At 53.5% G+C, this 25155-nt stretch overlaps 1 protein-coding gene across 3 annotated transcripts in view; it reads right to left on the bottom strand.

Annotated features, from left to right (window-relative positions):
- SLC27A4 (solute carrier family 27 member 4) overlaps positions 1–25155 on the bottom strand; it is a 330596-nt gene that overhangs the window by 131005 nt on the left and 174436 nt on the right. For all 3 annotated transcript variants that reach the window (XM_085614109.1, XM_085614107.1, XM_085614108.1), the window contains exons 5-6: positions 12848–12917; positions 12587–12678 (exon numbers count right to left, since the gene is read on the bottom strand). In XM_085614109.1, coding sequence (XP_085470235.1) covers positions 12587–12678; positions 12848–12917 — 162 coding nt within the window. The remainder of the gene's footprint in view (positions 1–12586; positions 12679–12847; positions 12918–25155) is intronic.

Below are 25155 nucleotides of genomic sequence, written 5' to 3'. Positions count from 1 at the left end.
TATAGACTTGCGCTGCGCAATAACACATTCATTAGTATGTTACATCATTCCCATCAGACTAGTAATGCCACCAATTGTTGGGTGTGTGGCCGACTCCCTCCCTATCAGAATAACAAAGGAGTTCTGCCTTTCTTTCCACATCCGTTCACACACAATGGCTCCTGTGGAGCATGGTTTAGTTTATTAAATTCCATAGACCCAGACACAGCAGTTTATCAACAACATTGGATATGGGGAAATCTGAATCTAGTTTTATTCAAAGTCTGTCACCCTAATAAGGAGGGTCACCCCAGTAGAACAGGAACTGATTTAGAAAATGAAGTGTATAAATTAGGTAATTTTACGCCTAATCTTATGATTTTGAATGTCAAATCCGAAGTTGAACTAATTCTGCCCACTATGTCAGTATTTCCAGTCAAGGGTGAATTATGTGTGAAAAAAGTTGGTTCCATACACATGGGCCATAGCCAATGCGTTACTACAGTAGAATATAGTGATCAAGGTAAATCTTCATTTAGAGCTTCTCGCCATTCTTACTTTATATGTGGTCAGACTGCATATATGCGTCTGCCTCTAGATTGGGATGGTACCTGTTACATAGCATTCCTTTTGCCACCTGTTTTTCTAGCTCCCCCTGATTATTATCGAAATGTTCATTTAGTACACAATAGAGAGCGAAGAGATCTCCCAGTTGTCGATTATACTGAGACGGCATGGGACAAGTATGCAGATTTCAATAAAGGTATCTTTCCCTATATAGGTACAATATCAAATAGTAAGCTGATACGCAGACTAACCAAGACTCTTGAAGCTGTAGTAAACGAGACTATAGCCGCCCTAGGCAATCTGACAGAGGAACAATCAGTGATGAGAATTGTTGTTCTCCAGAATCGTCTCGTCCTTGACGTCATCCTGGCCGATAGGGGCGGAGCTTGCAGGGTCATCGGATCCAGCTGCTGCATATTCATACCAGAAAATTCGCCATCTGTATATAAAGCTATAACACGCCTTCATAAGATTGTAAGCCAGATACACGAAAATCCAGGCACTTGGACGTGGTCCGGGTGGTTTTGGAGTGTGATATCAGCCTGGGGATGGAGAGTTCTATCCTTCCTAGGTATTGGCCTTCTTATGCTCTTCAGTTGTTGTTTATGCCTGCAATGTGGACCAGCGATTTGTGGTCTGTGTGCCACATCATGCATTCCATATCACAGTTCTCGTTCAAAATGCCGGAAGAAGAAGGAAGAAGAAATGATGCTCCATGAGCAAATCGATGGAATGATGAAGATTGATATCTCTTGAAGGGCAAGTAGGGGACAAGGAGGGAATGTGGAAATGTGGATTTTCCTGATCAGTTATGTCCCCTATCTTGGACCCCAACGGTTCTATATGCATGTTACAAATACATGTATGTTCCCTCCAGTTTCAGTTTCTAAGACGCAAACATATGTGTGTCTACCATCGACATGTTCTCTGTCAGATCCGCCATCAATGGGCTGGATATTCGATTCCTAAGTATGAAAGGCCACCGACTTTATATGGCTAAGTTACTCCATTTTTACAGTTCAGGCAAGTAGGCCCGATTCTGTCCTCAAAGCCTTTCCCTGCTCTCTGTCTTTGACAGCTTCAGCTTGAGCTCGCATCTGTATCCATGAACTTTGTCCTACTCCCTGTGCAGCTAACGGTGCCTGCCTCGGCCAGTTTTCGCCTGCCTGCCAAGAAGCTGTATTTCACCTTCGAATTATCTATTTTGCTCTTCAGCCGATGCATTCCTGTCCAGTGATTTAGGTAAACATTTCCTTTAGCTCACAAGCAAAGGACTCAGCCTTTCCGTCCTCCTGCAAGTGATTCATAGCCCTGCTGCCATGGAAAGTTTTCTGCCCCTCGCATCTCATATAGACACTTAGGCGTTTGTGCACGCACACAGTCAGTATAGACTAAATTCTGTCTGAGAGTCCTTCCTTGTGGATAACATAGTTCTTTAAACATAGGATGTTAGATATGATTTGGGATTAGGTTGACTTGACCCCCCAGACTTCTCGTCTCCACATGTAGAGCTAAATGTCAAGTCCCTTCACCCCCTAGTTGCACGTCACTCACACGTCATGCTGCCGCGCGCGCATCTATGCCAAGTATTATCTTATAGATCCACCTATGTCTGATAATCCTAACCAATCATGTTTCTTTTATTCCTTATTACGCCTAGTTTCGATTACGTACCTGTCATGTCACTTTTCTTATCAAATGTTACGCCTTCTACATTCGTTTCATTGTAATGTACTTATTATAAAAATACATGTCTGTCAATAAAGTATTGTACTTCACTTCCTGAACCCTCGTGGTGACGGAACCTGAAGGCCGCGACTCGAGTCGGCCATTTTGAATGGAATAAAGCCCATTTAGAAAACCTCTTATACCACGGATTCTGCCTCTTGTTATTTTGAGCTATTTTACTTTATTTAAGATCCTGTATGAAATTCAGTCCGGTAAAGAAGATTTTATTTACCACACCTCGGAGACATGAGATGCCTAGCACCCACACTGTGGGTGTGTCTCATGGTGCCCCGGAGACGAGACGCCTAGCACCCACACTGTGGGTGCGTCTCACGAGGCCTCGGAGACATGAGACGCACCCACACTGTGGGTGCGTCTCACGAGGCCTCGGAGACATGAGACGCCAAGCACCCACACTGTGGGCCCGACTCATGGTGCCTCGGAGACAAGAGACGCCTAGCACCCACACTGTGGGCGCGTCTCATAATGCCTCGGAGACTTGAGATGCCCAGCTCCCACACTGTGGGTGAGTCTCATGGTGCCCCGGAGACATGAGACGCCTAGCACCCACACTGTGGGCGCTACTCATGGTGCCCCGGAGATGCCTAGCACCCACACTGTGGGCGCATCTCATGAGACCTCGGAGACATGAGACGCCAAGCACCCACACTGTGGGCGCGTCTCATGGTGCCCCAGAGACATGAGATGCCTAGCACCCACACTGTGGGCGCGACTCATGGTGCCTCGGAGACAAGAGACGCCCAGCACCCACACTGCGGGCGCGACTCATGGTGCCCCGGGGACATGAGATGCCTAGCACCCACACTGTGGGCGCGACTCATGGTGCCTCGGAGACAAGAGACGCCTAGCATCCACACTGTGGGCGCGTCTCATAATGCCTCGGAGACATGAGACGCCTAGCACCCACACTGTGGGTGCGACTCATGGTGCCTCGGAGACATGTGACGCCTAGCACCCACACTGTGGGCGCTACTCATGGTGCCCCGGAGATGCCTAGCACCCACACTGTGGGCGCATCTCATGAGACCTCGGAGACATGAGACGCCAAGCACCCACACTGTGGGCGCGTCTCATGGTGCCCCGGAGACATGAGATGCCCAGCACCCACACTGTGGGTGAGTCTCATGGTGCCCCGGAGACATGAGATGCCTAGCAACCACACTGTGGGCCCGACTCATGGTGCCCCGGAGACATGAGACGCCCAGCACAAACACTGCGGGCGTGTCTCATGGTGCCCCGGAGACATGAGATGCCTAGCACCCACACTGTGGGTGAGTCTCATGGTGCCCCGGAGACATGAGATGCCTAGCACCCACACTGTGGGTGCGTCTCATGGTGCCCCGGAGACATGAAACGCCCAGCACCCACACTGTGGCCGCGTCTCATGGTGCCCCGGAGTCATGGGAAGCCTAGCACCCACACTGTGGGCGCGTCTCATGGGGCCCCGGAGACATGAGATGCCTAGCTCCCACACTGTGGGCGAGTCTCATGGTGCCCCGGAGACATGAGATGCCTAGCTCCCACACTGTGGGCGCGTCTCATGGTGCCCCGGAGACATGAGATGCCTAGCACCCACACTGTGGGCGCGACTCATGGTGCCTCGGAAACATGAGATGCCTAGCACCCACACTGTGGGCACATCTCATGATGCCTCGGAGACATGAGACGCCTAGCACCCACACTGTGGGCGCGTCTCATGATGCCCCGGAGACATGAGATGCCTAGAACCCACACTGTGGGCCCGACTCATGGTGCCTCGGAGACATGAGATGCCCAGCACCCACACTGTGGGCCCGACTCATGGTGCCCCGGAGACATGAGATGCCTAGAACCCACACTGTGGGCCCGACTCATGGTGCCTCGGAGACATGAGATGCCCAGCACCCACACTGTGGGCCCAACTCATGGTGCCCCGGAGACATGAGATGCCTAGCACCCACACTGTGGGCGCGTCTCATGGTGCCTCAGAGACATGAGACGCCTAGCACCCACACTGTGGGCGCGACTCATGGTGCCTCGGAAACATGAGCTGCCTAGCACCCACAATGTGGGCACGTCTCATGATGCCTCGGAGACATGAGATGCCTAGCACCCACACTGTGGGTGTGTCTCATGGTGCCCCGGAGACGAGACGCCTAGCACCCACACTGTGGGTGCGTCTCACGAGGCCTCGGAGACATGAGACGCACCCACACTGTGGGTGCGTCTCACGAGGCCTCGGAGACATGAGACGCCAAGCACCCACACTGTGGGCCCGACTCATGGTGCCTCGGAGACAAGAGACGCCTAGCACCCACACTGTGGGCGCGTCTCATAATGCCTCGGAGACTTGAGATGCCCAGCTCCCACACTGTGGGTGAGTCTCATGGTGCCCCGGAGACATGAGACGCCTAGCACCCACACTGTGGGCGCTACTCATGGTGCCCCGGAGATGCCTAGCACCCACACTGTGGGCGCATCTCATGAGACCTCGGAGACATGAGACGCCAAGCACCCACACTGTGGGCGCGTCTCATGGTGCCCCAGAGACATGAGATGCCTAGCACCCACACTGTGGGCGCGACTCATGGTGCCTCGGAGACAAGAGACGCCCAGCACCCACACTGCGGGCGCGACTCATGGTGCCCCGGGGACATGAGATGCCTAGCACCCACACTGTGGGCGCGACTCATGGTGCCTCGGAGACAAGAGACGCCTAGCACCCACACTGTGGGCGCGACTCATGGTGCCTCGGAAACATGAGCTGCCTAGCACCCACAATGTGGGCACGTCTCATGATGCCTCGGAGACATGAGATGCCTAGCACCCACACTGTGGGTGTGTCTCATGGTGCCCCGGAGACGAGACGCCTAGCACCCACACTGTGGGTGCGTCTCACGAGGCCTCGGAGACATGAGACGCACCCACACTGTGGGTGCGTCTCACGAGGCCTCGGAGACATGAGACGCCAAGCACCCACACTGTGGGCCCGACTCATGGTGCCTCGGAGACAAGAGACGCCTAGCACCCACACTGTGGGCGCGTCTCATAATGCCTCGGAGACTTGAGATGCCCAGCTCCCACACTGTGGGTGAGTCTCATGGTGCCCCGGAGACATGAGACGCCTAGCACCCACACTGTGGGCGCTACTCATGGTGCCCCGGAGATGCCTAGCACCCACACTGTGGGCGCATCTCATGAGACCTCGGAGACATGAGACGCCAAGCACCCACACTGTGGGCGCGTCTCATGGTGCCCCAGAGACATGAGATGCCTAGCACCCACACTGTGGGCGCGACTCATGGTGCCTCGGAGACAAGAGACGCCCAGCACCCACACTGCGGGCGCGACTCATGGTGCCCCGGGGACATGAGATGCCTAGCACCCACACTGTGGGCGCGACTCATGGTGCCTCGGAGACAAGAGACGCCTAGCATCCACACTGTGGGCGCGTCTCATAATGCCTCGGAGACATGAGACGCCTAGCACCCACACTGTGGGTGCGACTCATGGTGCCTCGGAGACATGTGACGCCTAGCACCCACACTGTGGGCGCTACTCATGGTGCCCCGGAGATGCCTAGCACCCACACTGTGGGCGCGACTCATGGTGCCTCGGAGACAAGAGACGCCAAGCACCCACACTGTGGCCGCGTCTCATAATGCCTCGGAGACATGAGATGCCTAGCACCCACACTGTGGGCGCGACTCATGGTGCCTTGGAGACATGAGACGCCTAGCACCCACACTGTGGGCGCGACTCATGGTGCCTTGGAGACATGAGACGCCTAGCACCCACACTGTGGGCGCGACTCATGGTGCCCCGGAGACATGAGACGCCCAGCACCCACACTGTGGGCGCGACTCATGGTGCCCCGGAGACATGAGACACACACAGCAACCACATCGTGGGCGCGACTCATGGTGCCACAGTAACATGAGACACACCCAGGATGCGCATCGTGAATGTCTCTCATGGTGTGCCAGTTACATGAGACACACCCAACACCTGCACCATAGATGTGTCTCATAATGCCCCAGTTAGTGTGAGAATGCCAGCTACTGTGCCCAGAACATGGAGCAGACCGAAAGATAAGATTAAATCAAAGGAGCAAACTGACTAGGAGTGAGCAAAGAATTCCACTCCACCGCTGGATTTTGTTCGCTCCATGTGGAGTTCTGAAAAACTCCGCGAGGTGACGCAGAGTTTTTTCCTCTTGTGCGGCACGCGAACGTTAAGTTGGCGAGAGGGAGAAATAGCGTGCTATACCACCTCCCAGCAAGATTCCAGAACGTCGGCGGTCACGACCGCTCATGATGAGAAAGCTGCTGCTCGCGTTGAGGAAGCTGCCGCTAGAGTAGAAAAGTTACTCACACAGCAGAAAGAAGGAGCGCCCTCTGGTGCTCCACGTGATACAGTTCTCGCTCATTTTACAGCGCAGAAGAAACTCCTGGCTCTAAAAATCAGCACAAATATCACGATGTGCCAGACTCTGCCGCTTGGAAAACTACATGTAGTGCGGCGTAGTTTTTTCTGAATTTCACAGAGATCTGTGTATCGTGACTCTGCGACCTCCGCCCAGGCCTATAACTTATCACCTACCCAGGTCTAGGAGTTGGTCTCCCAGCTTCCCAAAAGTTTCAAAACCAAGTGTTGGTACGCCTGCATGGCTGGTAGCCTGCGAGCGCGACTATATACCTCACCAGGACTTCGTAACTGAGTAGACAGACTCAGGGGGACTCAGTTGGGTGCCGACACTGTAGTCGGAGGACCTGTGACTGCCAACGGGTGGGGCAGATCCTTGGGGTTTGGGTGATGGGACCTCATGGGCCTATGATGCGGCTTTACAAGGTGGGCAGACTCATGGGGACTCGGTTGGGTGCCGACACTGTAGTCGGGGGACACGTGACTGCCAACGGTGGGGCAGATCCTTGGGGTTTGGGTGATGGGACCTCATGGGCCTATGATGCGGCTTTGCAAGGTGGGCAGACTCAGGGGGACTCAGTTGGGTGCCGACACTGTAGTCTGGAGACCTGTGACTGCCAACGGTGGAGCAGATCCTTGGGGTTTGGGTGATGGGACCTCATGGGCCTATGATGCGGCTTTGCAAGGTGGGCAGACTCAGGGGGACTCAGTTGGGTGCCGACACTGTAGTCGGGGGACCCGTGACTGCCAACGGGTGGGGCAGATCCTTAGGGTTTGGGTGATGGGACCTCATGGGCCTATGATGCGGCTTTGCAAGGTGGGCAGACTCAGGGGGACTCAGTTGGGTGCCGACACTGTAGTCGGGGGACCTGTGACTGCCAACGGTAGGGCAGATCCTTGGGGTTTGGGTGATGGGACCTTATGGGCCTATGATGCGGCTTTGCAAGGTGGGCAGACTCAGGGGGACTCGGTTGGGTGCCGACACTGTAGTCGGGGGACCTGTGACTGCCAACGGTAGGGCAGATCCTTGGGGTTTGGGTGATGGGACCTTATGGGCCTATGATGCGGCTTTGCAAGGTGGGCAGACTCAGGGGGACTCGGTTGGGTGCCGACACTGTAGTCGGGGGACCTGTGACTGCCAACGGTGGGGCAGATCCTTGGGGTTTGGGTGATGGGACCTCATGGGCCTATGATGCGGCTTTGCAAAGTGGGCAGACTCAGGGGACTCAGTTGGGTGCCGACACTGTAGTCTGGAGACCTGTGACTGCCAACGGTGGGGCAGATCCTTGGGGTTTGGGTGATGGGACCTCATGGGCCTATGATGCGGCTTTGCAAGGTGGGCAGACTCAGGGGGACTCGTTGGGTGCCGACACTGTAGTCGGGGGACCCGTGACTGCCAACGGTGGGGCAGATCCTTGGGGTTTGGGTGATGGTACCTCATGGGCCTATGATGCGGCTTTGCACGAGCTGCCACACACTGCCAGGCACTGGAAAAAGTAGGCAAAGCTGCTGAGCAGAACCTGGCTCTGACCCACAGGCTGGACCGCTCGTAGTGCTGCTGTCTGTGGGCCTCACTGAAGAGTCCCGAGCGCCCCACGCTTCAGGTAAACCAACCAAGTGACTCTGAACATGGACTGTGTCTCTTCTGCTCAATTCAGTGGTTCTTTTTCCTTTTCACACATTGAACCCTGAAAGCACTTTCAGTAGAGGGACACGTGAGAGGATTCGCAGGTTACAGCAGCAGACGCCATAGTGAGTTTGCACCGGTTCCATCATCTGGCCTAGATATGGTCTGTGATCACAATCCCCCACCAGTCCTATTAGAACCCTGTGCTGCCCGCCTTACTTTGGGAAGCGTTGCATTTAGGTGTGTAATTAAGCACTTCTCTTTTGCTAGGAAGAAAGGCAGGGGCTGGAGCGCATTTATCGTCTGTTGCAGAATTGTCTCAGCTCCAGACGCTGCCCTCATACACCTCGAGAAGCCGCGGACAGCGCCGCCTCGCGCCCCTGACAGTCCTGTGCGGAAAGGGCAGACTTAGCACAGGGTCTGCAGTGCTGTATAGGGTAAAACCCGGGGCCATCAGCGGTGAGAGGTCTCAACCCCCCACGGATGCGCCCCAGTAACCCCTGTTGCCCCGTGGACCCCAGACTGGGTCTGACAGACAGCGTTACCAACTGCTCCTTCCGATAGTAACACACATACACCCAGGAAACAAGTCAACACCCCACACACTACAGTTCAACTCCTGCTCAGCTGGATTGAAACAATTACAGACAGAAGCGCATCTGCTACAGGAGCAGCAGAGCACAGACATCCTGTGACCCTCACAGGAACAGAACAAGCATTGGCATAGCCAACAGGTCTCGCCTGTGGGACCTTGTAAGTAGAAGACTTCCCGTTTACATGTACTTCGTATTTAGGAGGCAGTGAATGTAAACGTGAAGTCTCACACTTCAGTTCTTTCGGGGGTATCCCAAAGGCGAGACCTATTGGCTATGCCAATGCTTGTTTTAATTTGTTTTGCTAGCAGTCGGTATACGCGCGCTTGTTTTCTGCGGGGTGTGTTAGGGCTTGTGCTGTGCACAGACCGCTGCTCAGGCGGGGAGAACGGGCAGCGCCTGGGCGACATCCATCGGAAGAGGTGCTGCTGGTCCTGCATACCTCTCTCTGGGGAAACATATGGATCCTGTAGCATCAGCCTCCGTTTGGCTAAAATGCCGGATTAGAAAGAGGGCGCTGCCCCGCGCATTCCACGCCGGTGGCCGTCACGGCTCGCCGTGCTGCCGGGGCGCCTCTGCTTGCTGCGTGGTTTGCACCTCCTTTGTCCACGACCTAAATCAACATGGCCACTTCCGCCTGCCCCGAGGTGCTGTCCTGGACAGGATGTGAAAAGGGGCGGGCGCGGTGCTTAATTTGGGAAACTAAGAGTGCCGGTGCCAAAAGGCGCCGCTCAGAAGCCCTCGGTCGGCGCTATGAAATGTCGGCGCGCCAATAACCAAAGCTGCGTATTGGGGAGTCCACATCGGGCCTCTTAACCCCCTGCCAGGCGCTCCCTGCCCCTTAATCTCAGTCCTGCAGGTAAGTGAATGCGTCACGCGTGTCTGGACGCGAGAGATGCCCACTCTTGCAGGTTGCGTCACGCGTGTCTGGACGCGAGAGATGCCCACTCTTGCAGGTTGCGTCACGCGTGTCTAGACGCGAGAGATGCCCACTCTTGCAGGTTGCGTCACGCGTGTCTGGACGCGAGAGATGCCCACTCTTGCAGGTTGCGTCATGCGTGTCTGGACGTGAGACATGCCCACTCTTGCAGGTTGCGTCACGCGTGTCTGGACGCAAGAGATGCCATGTTGTTTATGTCTGGACTAAGAGCTACAAACACTCCTGCAACGACAGCGGCAACCCCCCTCGAAGCGAGCCTTGTAGCTGAGGGCACAGACAGCGTGGCTCGGAAGCACTGGGCAGGGAATTGTGTGCAATGTTCAATTAAAGGCTCTTGTCCTGATGAATGTCGATTATTGCGCAAGTGACACTTGATGGTGTCTGGTCTAATCTCGCCAGCGTCATGGTTTACAAGAAAAAGCATATTAAAACAGGCCTCCCTGTGCCGCCAAAAACGTCCCAGCATATCACCCAACTCACTCCGCCATGGGACGCACACCGGCTTGGGCGACTTCGAAACAGTAAAGGGTTCCAAAGATGAGACGCAATAGGCATCTCTACGGTGGGCGACTTATGGACCAAGGGCGAGATGATCACGTTTGAGCACCTGCAGATACAATATAACCTGGCAGCCTCCGAAATCTTCAGATATCTGCAGATCAGGCATGCATTACAAGCAGCGATCCCACCCGGCACCACCTTACCAGAGGCCTCTCCTCTAGACGATAGGCTACTGGCCGACCATATGCACAAAAAGGCCACCGCCCTCACCTCCCGTAAACGAGTTAATAATATCCCTCACCCAACGCAAGCACTCTTAGACCTGGGAGATCTCGACGATACTGATTGGCAAACGGCGCTCTCATCACCACGCGTAGTGCCAATATCTCCCCGATTCACATTAGTGCAACTCAAGATCTTGCATCGCACATACTACACTAGACTGACCCTCCACAAAATAGGGAATACTCCACATCCGTTCTGCCTGCGGGACTGTGGGACGAGGGTACGTTCTACCACACCATATGGCATTGCCCCAAGATTGTGCCATACTCTGTAGCAGTAATGAGAACTATATCTCAAGTAGAGGAAGGATCGGTGGTACCAGGACCCAAACGATGCTTATGAAACATATGGGACCCACTGATCTTAACCATCCGGCACAGGACTGGGCAACCCTTGGGATGATGTTTGCCAAGCGCAATATAGCCAGATTGTGGGGTTCAGGACACTCACCAACCCTCAACGACTGGTGCAAAGACATGGATGAGGCCATGGTGGCAGAAAAAGCGGCATACGTCCACAGAGGATGTCCCCAAAAATGGGAGAAAGTCTGGGGAGCATGGAATAAGTATAGGGGATATATATGTGATCCACCCATGTTGGCAACTAATGAGATTTCGGACTGAAGGGGGCGGCGGGAGCAACATGCCATATGGAATGTCACACGAGTTGTTTCTTGCATTACATGTAATGATGATGTGTACAATATCAATGGAACGTGTTCCAACTGCCAACGATAAGTTTTTATTTTGTCTGACTGTACTCTGCCCGGAGTTTAATAAATAAAAAAAAGAATTTAAAAAAAACTAAAAACGTCCTAGCAGAATGTAATTGTGTTCGTGTGAGGTTACAAACACCTCGCCTGACTGCCTACAAATAGCCTAAGGCAAGGTGGGGGGGTGTCTGTGGTGAAACTCAGCAAAGTCCGCCCTGGAGCCACCCACAACCTTATCTGTTGTTTTAACAAGTCTGATGAGGGCACCACTCAAAGGAATTTCAGTGGAGCGCGGCCGGAAGCCCATGGACAGCCTTTACCTTGCAGGAGCGAGCAGCGCCAGGCACGATAATTGCAAACAGATGGCGCCGCTACTCGCTCCCGCAAGGTAAACGCTATACATGCACGAGTACTGATTGGAAACAGTGCAATACATGCCCTAGTTTCCCGAAAAGTACGGAGTGATTGCAAGAGGTCACTCCAGCAGCGTTTGTGCACTGCGTAGGCGAGACCTACAAAAGTGAAGGCCTTTTAGTGACCCATTCCAGTAGTTCACCACATACCCAAGCACCATCATTTTGGTGGATAATGTAGTTTGTTGTTGATGTTATGCAGCAAATCTGCAGCACAATCATTAGTCCTAACCTGTTGAGAATGAACAAGCCAAACTTAACACAGCGTAATGACATAATTCCTTCAACGCAGTGTTTCAAAAGACACCAAACCTGTCATAGCACTAGGAAACTGCGAATACATCACCAGACTCTTTCACTGCTTGTTCCAGTCACATCCAGGAGATACAAACCACACGCAAGCCATCCATTATGGTACAATTAAGCCTTTCGACCTAGCCATTTATTTCAGGGTGATACAATGATGGTACTCAAAGCTCAACGCTATTGCCATTAAAGAGCTACTCCATCCGCTTAAATTGGAGCCGTCAACTATTATCCTTTAGAATAGACAGTGGAAAATAATTTATTTTGGAAAACACCCACCATATAATCACAGGCTTTCCATCTAGTTAACCAAGCTAACGGGGTGAGGCAAAGTCACACACCCCAAGGCACACATGACAACCTCAACCAGGAGGTCACAGGACACAACAGCACTTACCGTGGTCTCACCATCATTCACCACAAAACCACAGTACCTGCCAATTAGGAAAGGAGCCTGCCTACCCAATCGATAGTACGGCAAAAGCACCTCTGCTGTTAGGCTGCACTTACCTGCTGAGTGATACAGAGGGAGGCAGTCGTACACCACGTCATCAGACCTCATACCAAATCCATAGTACACCAGAGCAGCCATGCGATAATACCTGCAGCAGAAGGGAGGAGGAGTCAGCAAGCGTAGGGTGACAGAAGTAATAATGTACAAGAGCGAAGGACAGAGACCACAGAGAGAAGAGTGCTTCTGTAAGAAATAGCGACCCCTTCCACCCTGTTCACAGCCCCCCTTCTCTCCACAACCCCCAGTCACCTGCTCACCTGCTGTGCACCACAATGGCAGCTTTGGGCATCCCAGTCGTGCCGGAGGTGTAGATATAGAACAGCTTGTCTGCAAACAAAAGAAAAGTGTCAGTACATCTCACTCACAGAACCAGACACTACACAACTCCAAACCTCTTGTGGCTGTTAAGTGCCTGACAAAGCTCTGTATGGTGTCCTGTGTGCCTGACACAGCTCTGTACGGTGTCCTGTGCGCTTGACACTTCTCTATATGGTGTCCTGTGTGCCTGACACAGCTCTGTACGGTGTCCTGTGTGCCTGACACAGCTCTGTACGGTGTCCTGTGTGCCTGACACAGCTCTGTACGGCATCCTGTGTGCTTGACACTTCTCTATATGGTGTCCTGTGTGCCTGACACAGCTCTGTATGGTGTCCTGTGTGCTTGACACTTCTCTATATGGTGTCCTGTGTGCCTGACACAGCTCTGTATGGTGTCCTGTGTGCCTGACTCTGTACAGTGTCCTGTGTGCCTGACACAGCTCTGTACGGTGTCCTGTGTGCCTGACACAGCTCTGTACGGTGTCCTGTGTGCCTGACACACCTCTGTACGGTGTCCTGTGTGCCTGACACAGCTCTGTACGGTGTCCTGTGTGCCTGACACAGCTCTGTACGGTGTCCTGTGTGCCTGACACAGCTCTGTACGGTGTCCTGTGTGCCTGACACAGCTCTGTACGGTGTCCTGTGTGCCTGACACAGCTCTGTACAGTGTCCTGTGTGCCTGACACAGCTCTGTGCGGTGTCCTGTGTGCCTAACACAGCTCTGTACGGTGTCTTGTGTGCCTGACTCTGTACGGTGTCCTGTGTGCCTGACACAGCTCTGTGTGGTGCCTGTGTGCCTTACACAGCTCTGTGCGGTGCCTGTGTGCCTTACACAGCTCTGTGCAGTGCCATGTGTACCTCACACAGCTCTGTGCGGTGCCTGTGTGCCTGACTCTGTACGGTGTCCTGTGTGCCTGACACAGCTCTGTACGGTGTCCTGTGTGCCTAACACAGTTCTGTACGGTGTCCTGTGGGCCTGACACAGCTCTGTACGGTGTCCTGTGTGCCCGGACGGTGTCCTGTGTGCCCGACACAGCTCTGTATGGTGTACTGTGTGACTGACACAGCTCTGTGTGGTGTCCTGTTTGCCTTACACAGCTCTGTGCGGTGCCTGTGTGCCGTACACAGCTCTGTGCGGTGGCTGTGTGCCTTACACAGCTCTGTGCGGTGCCTGTGTGCCTTACACAGCTCTGTGCAGTGCCCTGTGTACCTCACACAGCTCTGTGCAGCGGTTGCCCACTTTTATTTATGGATTGAAGAGGAAGATGGCGATTTGGTGTATAACTCAAAAGTATCAACTCAGTAACCATCGGCTCCGGCGCCATCGAAAGGAGGCTGGATGAAATAAAATGCTCGCCTAGGATCACACAAATTAGACAAGCAGGGAAGCTGGGCTTGATTCCAGGTTATCTAGTTTCACATTTTGAAATTCAGCTCTCACTCCTGTTCACATCGAAGGTCATTGCTTTGTATTTCGTTTCAAGCAACATCGAGATAACAGCGGCGCTTTACATGGGCCGGTACTCACTGGTACGGAGTATCGGCACTTTTTATCTTTATCCTCGTGAGTACTGGCACTTTCTCTTTGCCAAGCAGCGTGCCGGTGCCCATGCTCAGCGGAACTTGTGCTGCTGAGGATGAGGCTGTCTGAACGCCACTCTCAGCCAAAGCGCCGCTGCGGCCCTGCGCCGAGTCGCGGCTCGTTTACATTGTGTGAGTGTCGCAGGTGGCAGCCAGCGCAGGATTGCTGTGAGGGGCGAGGGCCGATCCGACCCTGCACTGTAAATGGCAGCTGTGAGATGGTGCAGGCACTGAAAGTCCGGCCGAGAGTCTGAAAGAAGAACTCTTTGGGAGGCAGGAATTGCAAACAACGTTTGTAGTTCTGTTGTGAGCCTTTGTGCCAGTGAAGGTGTGCGTTTGTGTGAGAGCGGAAGCGACAGAGGGCTTCGGGACATTATCTGAAGGTATTATAAAGAAAATGTGAGGGATGTTTTGTGTGTGCATGTGCACTTGGTCTCGTGCCTGTGTGAGGGCGTGCTCATGGGCACGAGAATGTATGAATGTTGTACCCAATACAAACAAATAAGAACTGAAGCTGCAAATATAAAAAAAAACGCCGAAACTAAAGCAGAACACATTGCTTGGCCTTCATTCAATTCTTTGTAAGGAGTTGAACACATTGCTTGGCCTTCATTCAATTCTTTGTAAGGAGTTGACCCCTTTATGTTCATACATTTATCATGTGTGTTGATGTGCGCTAATCCCAAGTCTGAGGCGGCTGACCAGTAACTCAATAGTGTGAATAGGGATATTGCTGAGCGAGAGTGGCTGGACTGAAGGTGAAGGGGCTGCGTCCACCCTCCTTTAGCACATCTAAAGTTAAACCCTCTCCATATCACTGCGTAAAGGAGGATTGTGCCCTGAAAGGCATCCTTTCACACTTTAATCACAGTGTGTAGCTACATCCTCTGGGAACAGTTTGGTCCACCCCTGCAGGGGGCTTTCAGATTCAACAACCAGAGAACCTACGATGCATTTTTACCCAATGTTGATAAACTAACTCGTAATGGCAGTTATGTTGTAAGTCCATGACAATCACGGATACAATGAGCGCATTTGGCTAACGGAAATACTTTTCTCTCATGAAGATACATATGCGTCTACATCTGGGGCAAAAATCGCTTATTTTATCACACAATCTATGCTTGGTATCCAATGATGGCCTGAAAGAATCCACATTCAAACTTAAGAAACCATCTCACCAACTCCAAATATCCCTAAGTCCTGGGGTCACATATACTAGCCCACAACATTGTGCAGGCCCAACATCACCCACAGAGATCTGTGCACAGTTCTTTCCTTTGGTTTTTGCTTTGTTCGCCATAAGTTGGCAGGGTATGCTCAGACGTGAGTCCCTTGCTCACTTTGCCACTGGATTCAAGCAAGCCTGGCTGAAGACGGCTGAAATGCCAGAAACCGGTCCTAGGAAGCTGGTTTCCGGTCCAGGGAAGACCCGGCTTGGCAGTTCGAGCTGGACTGTTCCCATGAGGCACAGGGTCAGACTGATTTGCATATGGCCATGTCTGAACTGGGGTGGCAGAGTGGGCTAAAGAACGGTGATGGATTAAACCCAGATCAGTTGACTGGGGGTGAGTGCTTGCAATGTTCAACACTCCGTCCATCATTTCCTTTGGTTTTTGATCAATTTCAAGCAGCCAGGGATTACTAGCAGGGACGCCATCGATCGCAACCAGCCAGGGATTACTAGCAGGCATGTTATCAATTTCAAGCAGCCAGGGATTACTAGCAGGGATGCCATTGATGTCAAGCAGCCAGGGATTACTAGCAGGGATGCCATTGATGTCAAGCAGCCAGGGATTACTAGCAGGGATGCCATTGATGTCAAGCAGCCAGGGATTACTAGCAGGGATGCCATTGATGTCAAGCAGCCAGGGATTACTAGCAGGGATGCCATCGATGTCAAGCAGCCAGGGATTACTAGCAGGGATGCCATCGATGTCAAGCAGCCAGGGATTACTAGCAGGGATGCCATCAATGTCACGCAGCCGGGGATTGCTAGCAGGGATGCCATCGATGTCAAGCAGCCAGGGATTACTAGCAGGGATGCCATTGATGTCAAGCAGCCAGGGATTACTAGCAGGGATGCCATTGATGTCAAGCAGCCAGGGATTACTAGCAGGGATGCCATCAATGTCACGCAGCCGGGGATTGCTAGCAGGGATGCCATCGATGTCAAGCAGCCAGGGATTACTAGCAGGGATGCCATCAATGTCACGCAACCCGAGGGATTGCTAGCGTGGATGCCATCGATGTCACGCAGCCAGGGATTGCTAGCAGGGATGCCATCGATGCCACGCAGCCGAGGATTACTAGCAGGGATGCCATTGATGTCAAGCAGCCAGGGATTACTAGCAGGGACGCCATCGATGTCAAGCAGCCAGGGATTACTAGCAGGGATGCCATCGATGTCAAGCAGCCAGGGATTACTAGCAGGGATGCCATCGATGTCACGCAGCCAGGGATTACTAGCAGGGATGCCATCGATGTCAAGCAGCCAGGGATTACTAGCAGGGATGCCATCGATGTCACGCAGCCAGGGATTACTAGCAGGGATGCCATCGATGTCACGCAGCCAGGGATTACTAGCAGGGATGCCATCGATGTCAAGCAGCCAGGGATTACTAGCAGGGATGCCATCGATGTCAAGCAGCCAGGGATTACTAGCAGGGATGCCATTGATGTCAAGCAGCCAGGGATTACTAGCAGGGATGCCATTGATGTCAAGCAGCCAGGGATTACTAGCAGGGATGCCATTGATGTCAAGCAGCCAGGGATTACTGGCAGGGATGCCATTGATGTCAAGCAGCCAGGGATTACTGGCAGGGATGCCATTGATGTCAAGCAGCCAGGGATTACTAGCAGGGATGCCATCGATGTCAAGCAGCCAGGGATTACTAGCAGGGATGCCATCGATGTCAAGCAGCCAGGGATTACTAGCAGGGATGCCATCGATGTCAAGCAGCCAGGGATTACTAGCAGGGATGCCATTGATGTCAAGCAGCCAGGGATTACTAGCAAGGATGCCATCGATGTCAAGCAGCCAGGGATTACTAGCAGGGATGCCATCGATGTCAAGCAGCCAGGGATTACTAGCAGGGATGCCATCGATGTCAAGCAGCCAGGGATTACTAGCAGGGATGCCATCGATGTCAAGCAGCCAGGGATTACTAGCAGGGATGCCATTGATGTCAAGCAGCCAGGGATTACTAGCAGGGATGCCATTGATGTCACGCAGCCAGGGATTGCTAGCGGGGATGCCATCTATGCCAAGCAGGCGATGACATGCGACTGGACGGTCGAAGGGAACATGGCCTCTGTAGGGAGTGCAGGCGGTCAACGGGCTGTCAGCATGAGCAGATGAAGAGAATTCCACTCGCCCAGCAGGTGGGGTCATGTGGTGTCAGCCGACTGCCGAGGGATGACGCGGCTCCTTACTAATGCTGGCCAGCTTTGCTTCTGTGCTGGTGCACTCATTGGCACGTCTCATTGGGGGCACTGGTCTTGCGAAGTAGGATGTAGACGGAGCTCCATGTTTGGGCCGCTGTGGCAGCAGGGAGGCATCGGGGCGCTCTCCCCTCAGGCTGCAGCTTCTGAATCTCTGTCTTCTCTCTTCAATGACAACTACAGGCAGTGCAGGGCTGAGGATGCCAGTGTGGGCTTACCGTACTGCTGATGCGGGCTCACTCCGGTCACACCAATGGAAGGTGACATGCACCAGGGAATGTGGCGGGGCCAATCTCCGCTCTTCTTGACTGCGGGCACTTGGGCTGCCAGAGGGTGGATGCAGTCGGTGCGGGAGTGGAGGATCCGCTTCTTGTGGTCTGGGTCAGCAGCGCCAGGGCTGCTTGTGCGCGGCACTGAGTGCGACACTTTACCCCCTCGGCACTGCTCTCACGCTGCAGGGCTGGCTGGTACCAGGCTACAGGGGTATCTGCATGTGGTCGGCTGCAGGGTCCCTACCAGTGGACGTCGGTGCACACACTGGGCGCCCTTCTCGTCCTGTCTTGCCTCTGTAGTCTTCATGCTGGCAACAGGTGCAGGGGTCGCCTCAAGCCCTGGTAACTCTCCCCCACCACGCGGAACCGCTGCATTGCTGCCAGTGCACACACGGGGCAGACCCGCTCATCGCCATTGTAAAGAAGGAGCCTCTAGACCCACATACTGGGAAATAATGCACACGGACACAGTAGTATGGTTACTGGTAAGTGGCCCAGTGCACGTGCGCTCAGCCCCTTTTATTAGCAGGGTCACCTGACCCGCGACGCCTGTGATGGGCAGGTGTAGAGTGTAGGTACAGCACACTCCTCGAACACTAGAACGTGTCCAGCAGGACACCACAGATGGTATTCAATAGGGGGAACCAAGGTCCGTGGCTCTGCACAGGCAGCCAGTGGTTAAACCTTACTAGGGTAAACTTTTGCAAGCTTTGAAGTGACCAATCCGCACAACTTTACTGCAAGTCAGGGACCGCTGGAGATTGTGGGGTGGGGGAACTGGAATAAGCCGCTCTCCTCACCTCTGGTAGATGCGATGTCTGATGGGGCTGTAGACCACAAGCATGCTTCTGCTATCTGTCATCTACTAGGGCACAGACCCCCCCCCCCCCCCCCCCCCCCCGAAATGGTGAGAGGTTGTACGTGTGATATAGACCCCCACCCCCAAGTGGTGGGAGGTTGTATGTGGGATACAGACCTCCGAGATGGTGGGAGGTTGTACGTGTGATATAGACCCCCCCAAAGTGGTGGGAGGTTGTATGTGGGATACAGACCTCCGAGATGGTGGGAGGTTGTACGTTGGACACAGACGCCCCCTGAAGAGGTGGGTGGTTCTACGTGGGACACAGACCCACCCTGAAGTGGTGGGGGGGTTGTACGTGGGTGGCTGTACATGGGGCACAGACACCCCCTGAAGTGGTGGGAGGTTTACATGGGACACAGACCCCCACTCCTAAATTGGTGGGAGGTTGTATGCGGGACACAGACCCCCCTGAAGCGGTGGGAGGTTGCACATAGGCCACAGACCTCCCCCGTGAAGTGGTGGGAGGTTGTACATTACCTCTAAGCCACAAGCCCAAACTTGTGAGGCTCCAAAGAATCAGAACACAGACCGCTCTGAAGTGGTGGGAGGTTGTACGTGAGACACAGACCCCTCAGAAGTGGTGGGAGGTTGTACATGGGACACAGATCCATCGGAAGTTATGGGAGGTTGTACATTGGGTCATAGATTCCCCCCCGAAGTGGTGGGAGGTGGGAGGTTGTACGTGAGACACAGACTCCCCATGACGTGGCGGGAGGTTGTACGTGGGACACAGACCCCTCTGAAGCGGTGGGAGGTTGTACGTGGGACACAGACCCCTCTGAAGCGGTGGGAGGTTGTACGTGAGACACAGATCCCTTAGAAGTGGTGGGAGGTTGTACGTGAGACACAGATCCCTCAGAAGTGGTGGGAGGTTGTACGTGGGACACAGACCCCTCTGAAGCGGTGGGAGGTTGTACGTGGGACACAGACCCCTCTGAAGCGGTGGGAGGTTGTACGTGAGACACAGACCCCTCAGAAGTGGTGGGAGGTTGTACGTGAGACACAGACCCCCCATGACGTGGCGGGAGGTTGTACATGGTACACAGATCCATCGGAAGTTATGGGAGGTTGTACATTGGGTCATAGATTCCCCCCCGAAGTGGTGGGAGGTTGTACGTAACTGGACACAGACCCCCTGAAGTGGTGGGAGGTTGTACGTGATACACAGACCCCCCATGAAGTGGCGGGAGGTTGTACGTGGTACACAGATCCATCGGAAGTTATGGGAGGTTGTACATTGGGTCATAGATTCCCACCCAAAGTGGTGGGAGGTTGTACGTAACTGGACACAGACCCCCTGAAGTGGTGGGAGGTTGTACGTGGGACACAGACCCCACCCCGAGCCACAAGCCTAAACTTGTGTTGATCCGAAGAGACGGACCAGAGCTGAAAGCCTGAGAAGGGAAGGCAGGTGGACATATCTAAGCAGGTTTCTGTGGGGCAGGACTTGGAAGAGGACAAGAGACCGTGAACTGCCCCCATCAAGCCTGGGTCTTGTGCTCTACAAAAGGGCTATTTCCGGCTGATCCTGGCCATCAAAGGGCATTTAATGAGTCTTCTAGTGAAGCAGAGCAGCTGACCAGCTATTATTGGTCTAGCACAGGACTTGGTGAAGGTTCTCTGTTGGGACTGCAAGGTGAGCGACAGAGCTAACTTACGCTCACTTGAACTGATATGTGGTAAGGGTAAGGGTACTCTCAAGAGGAAGCAAGGGCTTTGGAGGCTGGTGGGGGGGAAGGGTACTGTCTGCTGGTGGGTGGGGAAGGGTACTGTCCACTGGTGGGTGGGGAAGGGTACTGTCCACTGGCAGAAGGGGAGGGGTACTGTCCACCGGCAGAAGGGGAAGGGTACTGTCCACTGGTGGGAGGGGAAGGGTACTGTCCGCTGGCGGGAGGGGAAGGGTACTGTCCGCTGGCGGGAGGGGATGGGTACTGTCTACTGGCGGGAGGGGAAGGGTACTGTCTGCTGGCGGGAGGGGAAGGGTACTGTCTGCTGGCGGGAGGGGAAGGGTACTGTCTGCTGGCGGGAGGGGAAGGGTACTGTCTGCTGGCGGGAGGGGAAGGGTACTGTCTGCTGGCGGGAGGGGAAGGGTACTGTCTGCTGGCGGGAGGGGAAGGGTACTGTCCGCTGGCAGGAGGGGAAGGGTACTGTCTACTGGCGGGAGGGGAAGGGTACTGTCTGCTGGCGGGAGGGGAAGGGTACTGTCTGCTGGCGGGAGGGGAAGGGTACTGTCTGCTGGCGGGAGGGGAAGGGTACTGTCTGCTGGCGGGAGGGGAAGGGTACGGTCTGCTGGCGGGAGGGGAAGGGTACTGTCCGCTGGTGGGAGGGGAAGGGTACTGTCCGCTGGTGGGAGGGGAAGAGTACTCTCTGCTAGCAGGAGGGAATGGTACTGTCCGCTGGCGGGAGGGGAGGAGTTACTGTCCGCTGGCAGGAGGGGAGGGGTTACTGTCCGCTGGCAGGAGGGAAGGGTACTGTCCGCTGGTGTGAGGGGATGGGTACTGTCCGCTGGCGGGAGGGGAGGGGTTAATGTCCGCTGGTGTGAGGGGAATGGTACTGTCCGCTGGCAGGAGGGGAGGGGTTACTGTCCGCTGGCAGGAGGGGAGGGGTTACTGTCCGCTGGCAGGAGGAAAGGGTACTGTCCACTGGCTCCGACAGAGTTAGGAAGGCCACAGAGACAGTCTGCCATGGAGACGCAAGCCACACATACCCCATAGGAGCCCTGTGTAGTTTGGAAGCTGTGAACTGTGCCTGCCTGCACAAGAAGACCGACTCCTCCAGCCCCTTCGGCCTGACTGAACCCAAGGGGCAGCCGACAGCTGGGAGTCGTGCTGTGTGACTGAGGGGGGAGAAGCCCCCAGTTGCCACTTGTAAGTACTGCGGACCTCCATTGACTGTCCTTGCAGAACGCAGGAGCCATATGGAATGAAAATGTCACTTTAAAGCACTATAGCTTTGCAATGCCTCTTTCAATTTTTGTTGTTTTAACCTTATTTTAAGTATAAAATGCATTTTGATTTTACTAAATCAGCCTGGGAACTGTATTGAGCGGCTTCTTGATGCAAGTATTGCTACCCTGGAACGGACGTCCCCTCCATCTCCGTCCTGTGAAACTTTGGGCGCGGGCGAGGCCGTCCTAGCGAGGCAATGTTTGACTGACAAGGAGCCGTTGGATGAATCTGCAATCTCAGCCAGACAACTGCCTACAAACACCACATGCAATGCTGCTGGCCTCACAATGTGTATAGCAATCTATAATAACAGGTAAAAGCACCTCTTTAAAACAACAACAAACACTCAAATAAAAATAATGTTTCCAAACAGGCGGGGCACACAAGTCCAAACAATAGATAAAGAAGCCTTTAGACTCTGTATTTATCGGTCTCATTTGTTGAGCTTCAAAGGCAGAGGTCAAACATCAGGCTGTCGTCTGACCAATTGCCGCTTATGTTTTTAACATGGGCATTGGGGTTTACAAGCGCCTCTCACTTTGCAATCAGAGAAAGAAAAGTAAAGTGGGTTATGTGACAATCTTGATGGGTGCAGGGAGTGTGAAAGGAAAGGCTGTGGGATGTCATTCTGGTTAATGATCTCTGTTCACATTCAGCAGCGATGAAGCAAAAATGAAGCTTTTTTTGTAATTCTGAAGTGTGCTGGAAACAAAGATTTTTACAGGATCAAATCAAGACACTTTACTTGGTGGTGCACAAATGACAAATATAGATTGATTCCCACACTAAATAATTTGTGTGCAATATAGTTGTATGAGTAAACTGTAGGTCTGTGCACATTTAGTAGCCATTTCAATGGAAAATGTGTCAATCAATCACTACTTCTATAGTGCGGTTTATCACTCGTGAGGGTGTCCAGCCACTGGGCCTCAGTCAAAGAGCCACGTCTTGAGTCCCTTCCTGAGGTCTGCCAACGAGGGTGGTGTTTGGAGGGGGAGGTGGGAGGGCGTTCCAGGCTTTGGCAGCGAAGAGGGAGAAGGATTGTCCTCGGGTGCGGCAGCGGCGGATGTGCCGCGTCTGTGAGAGGGCACGGTGAGCGGAGAGGAGGTTTCTGGATAGTTGGTGGAAGTTCAGGCGGTGGTCCCTGGTCGTGGAGGGCTTTGTAGGCGCTTCTCAGAAGCTTAAAGTGTCATCTCTTCTGGAAAGGGAGTCTGTGGAGAGGTCTCAGGTGCTGGGTGATGAGAGTTCCTTTGGGCAGGTTGAGGATCAGCCTGGCTGCTGCATTCTCGATCGTATGGAGTGTTCAAAAGTTCGCTGGTGGTGCGTGCTTAGAGTGCGTTGCCGTAGTCCAGGCCGCTGGTAAGGACGGCCTGCATCGCCGTTTTCCTGGTGGTGATGGATATCGATTTAAAGATTCTGTGGCACATGCAGATGATGTGGAAGCAGTCTGAGGAGACGGCATGGACCTGCCTTTTCATGGAGAGTTCACGGTCCATGATGATGCCGAGGTTGCAGGCATGGTCTTTCAGAGTGGGGGTAGGTCCGAGTTCTGCTGGCCACCAGGAGTCGTTCCAGAGGGAGCCCTTCGATCGTGCTAGTATTGAGCTTCAGGCAGTTGTCTTTCTTCTACGCTGAGAGTTCTTCATGCAGTTGTGGAAGTTGGTTTTCTTCGAGGTGGGGTCTACTGAGAGTGAGAGGAAGAGCTGGGTGTCGTCGGTGTAGGAAATGATGTTGTCGTGGGTTCTGATGATGGGACTGAGGGATGAACCTTGCGGGGCGCCGCAGAGGATGCTCTTGGGCTGTAAGGTGAAGGGCGGGAGAGAGATTGTCTGGGTGCGTCCCGTAAGGAAAGATGCCATCCATGTCAGAGCGTCGCCTTTGATTCCGATCTGGTGCAGTCGGATGAGAAGAGTGTGGTGGGAGACGGTATCGAAGGCTGCTGAGAGGTCGAGAAGGATCAGTGTGGCCGATTCACCTCTGTCGAGAACAGTAAAGATGCCGTCTGTAGAGGTGATCGGGACTGTCTCGGTACTGTAGTTGGCTCAGAATCCTGATCGGGAGGGATCTAGCAGGCTGTCTGTAAATGACAGTACGCTACCACACCGTGCTTTAGTTGCATTCAATATCGCCAGCTTCATCTAAGTGGGTCACGAAAGTTTACTGTTCTAGAACTCGAGTCGCGGTTCAAAAAGCTTTGGGGAGCGCTGCTCTAGTGCCTTAATGACTTTGTACGTGGAAACAACTCTTAATAGTCACAAGGCTTCTTCAATGTGATTTCACATCACGTCAGAGATCGAGCCCCTCCATTCTGGTTTTAGATAACATATGAAACCACCACAGCAGAAACCATACATACAGATGCGCAAATTGTAGTGTGCCGTTTACAACCATTGTTGATGGAGGGGAAGAGGTGTCATGCCCAGCGCAAGACTTTGCCTCTTACGATTCATGGCCACGCCCAAACTGAATAGTAACAAAAGGGAAGTGCACCCTTCAAATCTGTGCATATATAATATAAACACACATTTAATTACGACCATGGTGTCACTGTAAATATCTACATTTTGTGTATATTTAGATGAAATGCTGTCTCACTGCGTTCAGGTCCTGGCGTCCCCCCTCCCCCCGACACTGTATCCAATATTTTGCCTCTATGGGACTCTCCCCTGTGTCACTGGGTTCAGATATAAACCACTATGCCCCCCCCCCCCCTTCCCCGTGGGGGTGGCATCCCACATTCACTCGACAACATACAAGAATCATCCGGTTGAGGCATCTACTCACGCACCAAGTGATAAAGTATGTTAAGCACACCTGGTAGAGGGTGAAAAATGGAAACTAAATACATAAACACATCTGTGTACCGCATGGATCCGAGGGTACCCGGTTTACCCCATGGTGTTCTAGACATTCGGTGTACCTCAACGAGTCTTTTATGTGCCCTGTGTACCTCAACTAGCCTTCCCTGCGTACCTCATGGATCTGGGGGTACCCCGTTTACCCCACAGTGCCCTAGAAATCATGTGTACCTCAAACCTTTTATGTGCCCTGTGTACCTCAACCTGTTTTTGATCGGACGAGTGCGGAGAGTGTTTGTGATCGGACGAGTGCGGAGAGTGTTTGTGATCGGATGAACGCGGA

Source organism: Triturus cristatus, chromosome 1_2 (assembly GCF_964204655.1).
Source record: "Triturus cristatus chromosome 1_2, aTriCri1.1, whole genome shotgun sequence".
NCBI lineage: Eukaryota > Metazoa > Chordata > Amphibia > Caudata > Salamandridae > Triturus > Triturus cristatus.
Note: the sequence above shows the minus strand (reverse complement) of the source record. Positions and strands in the feature narration are given on the sequence as shown.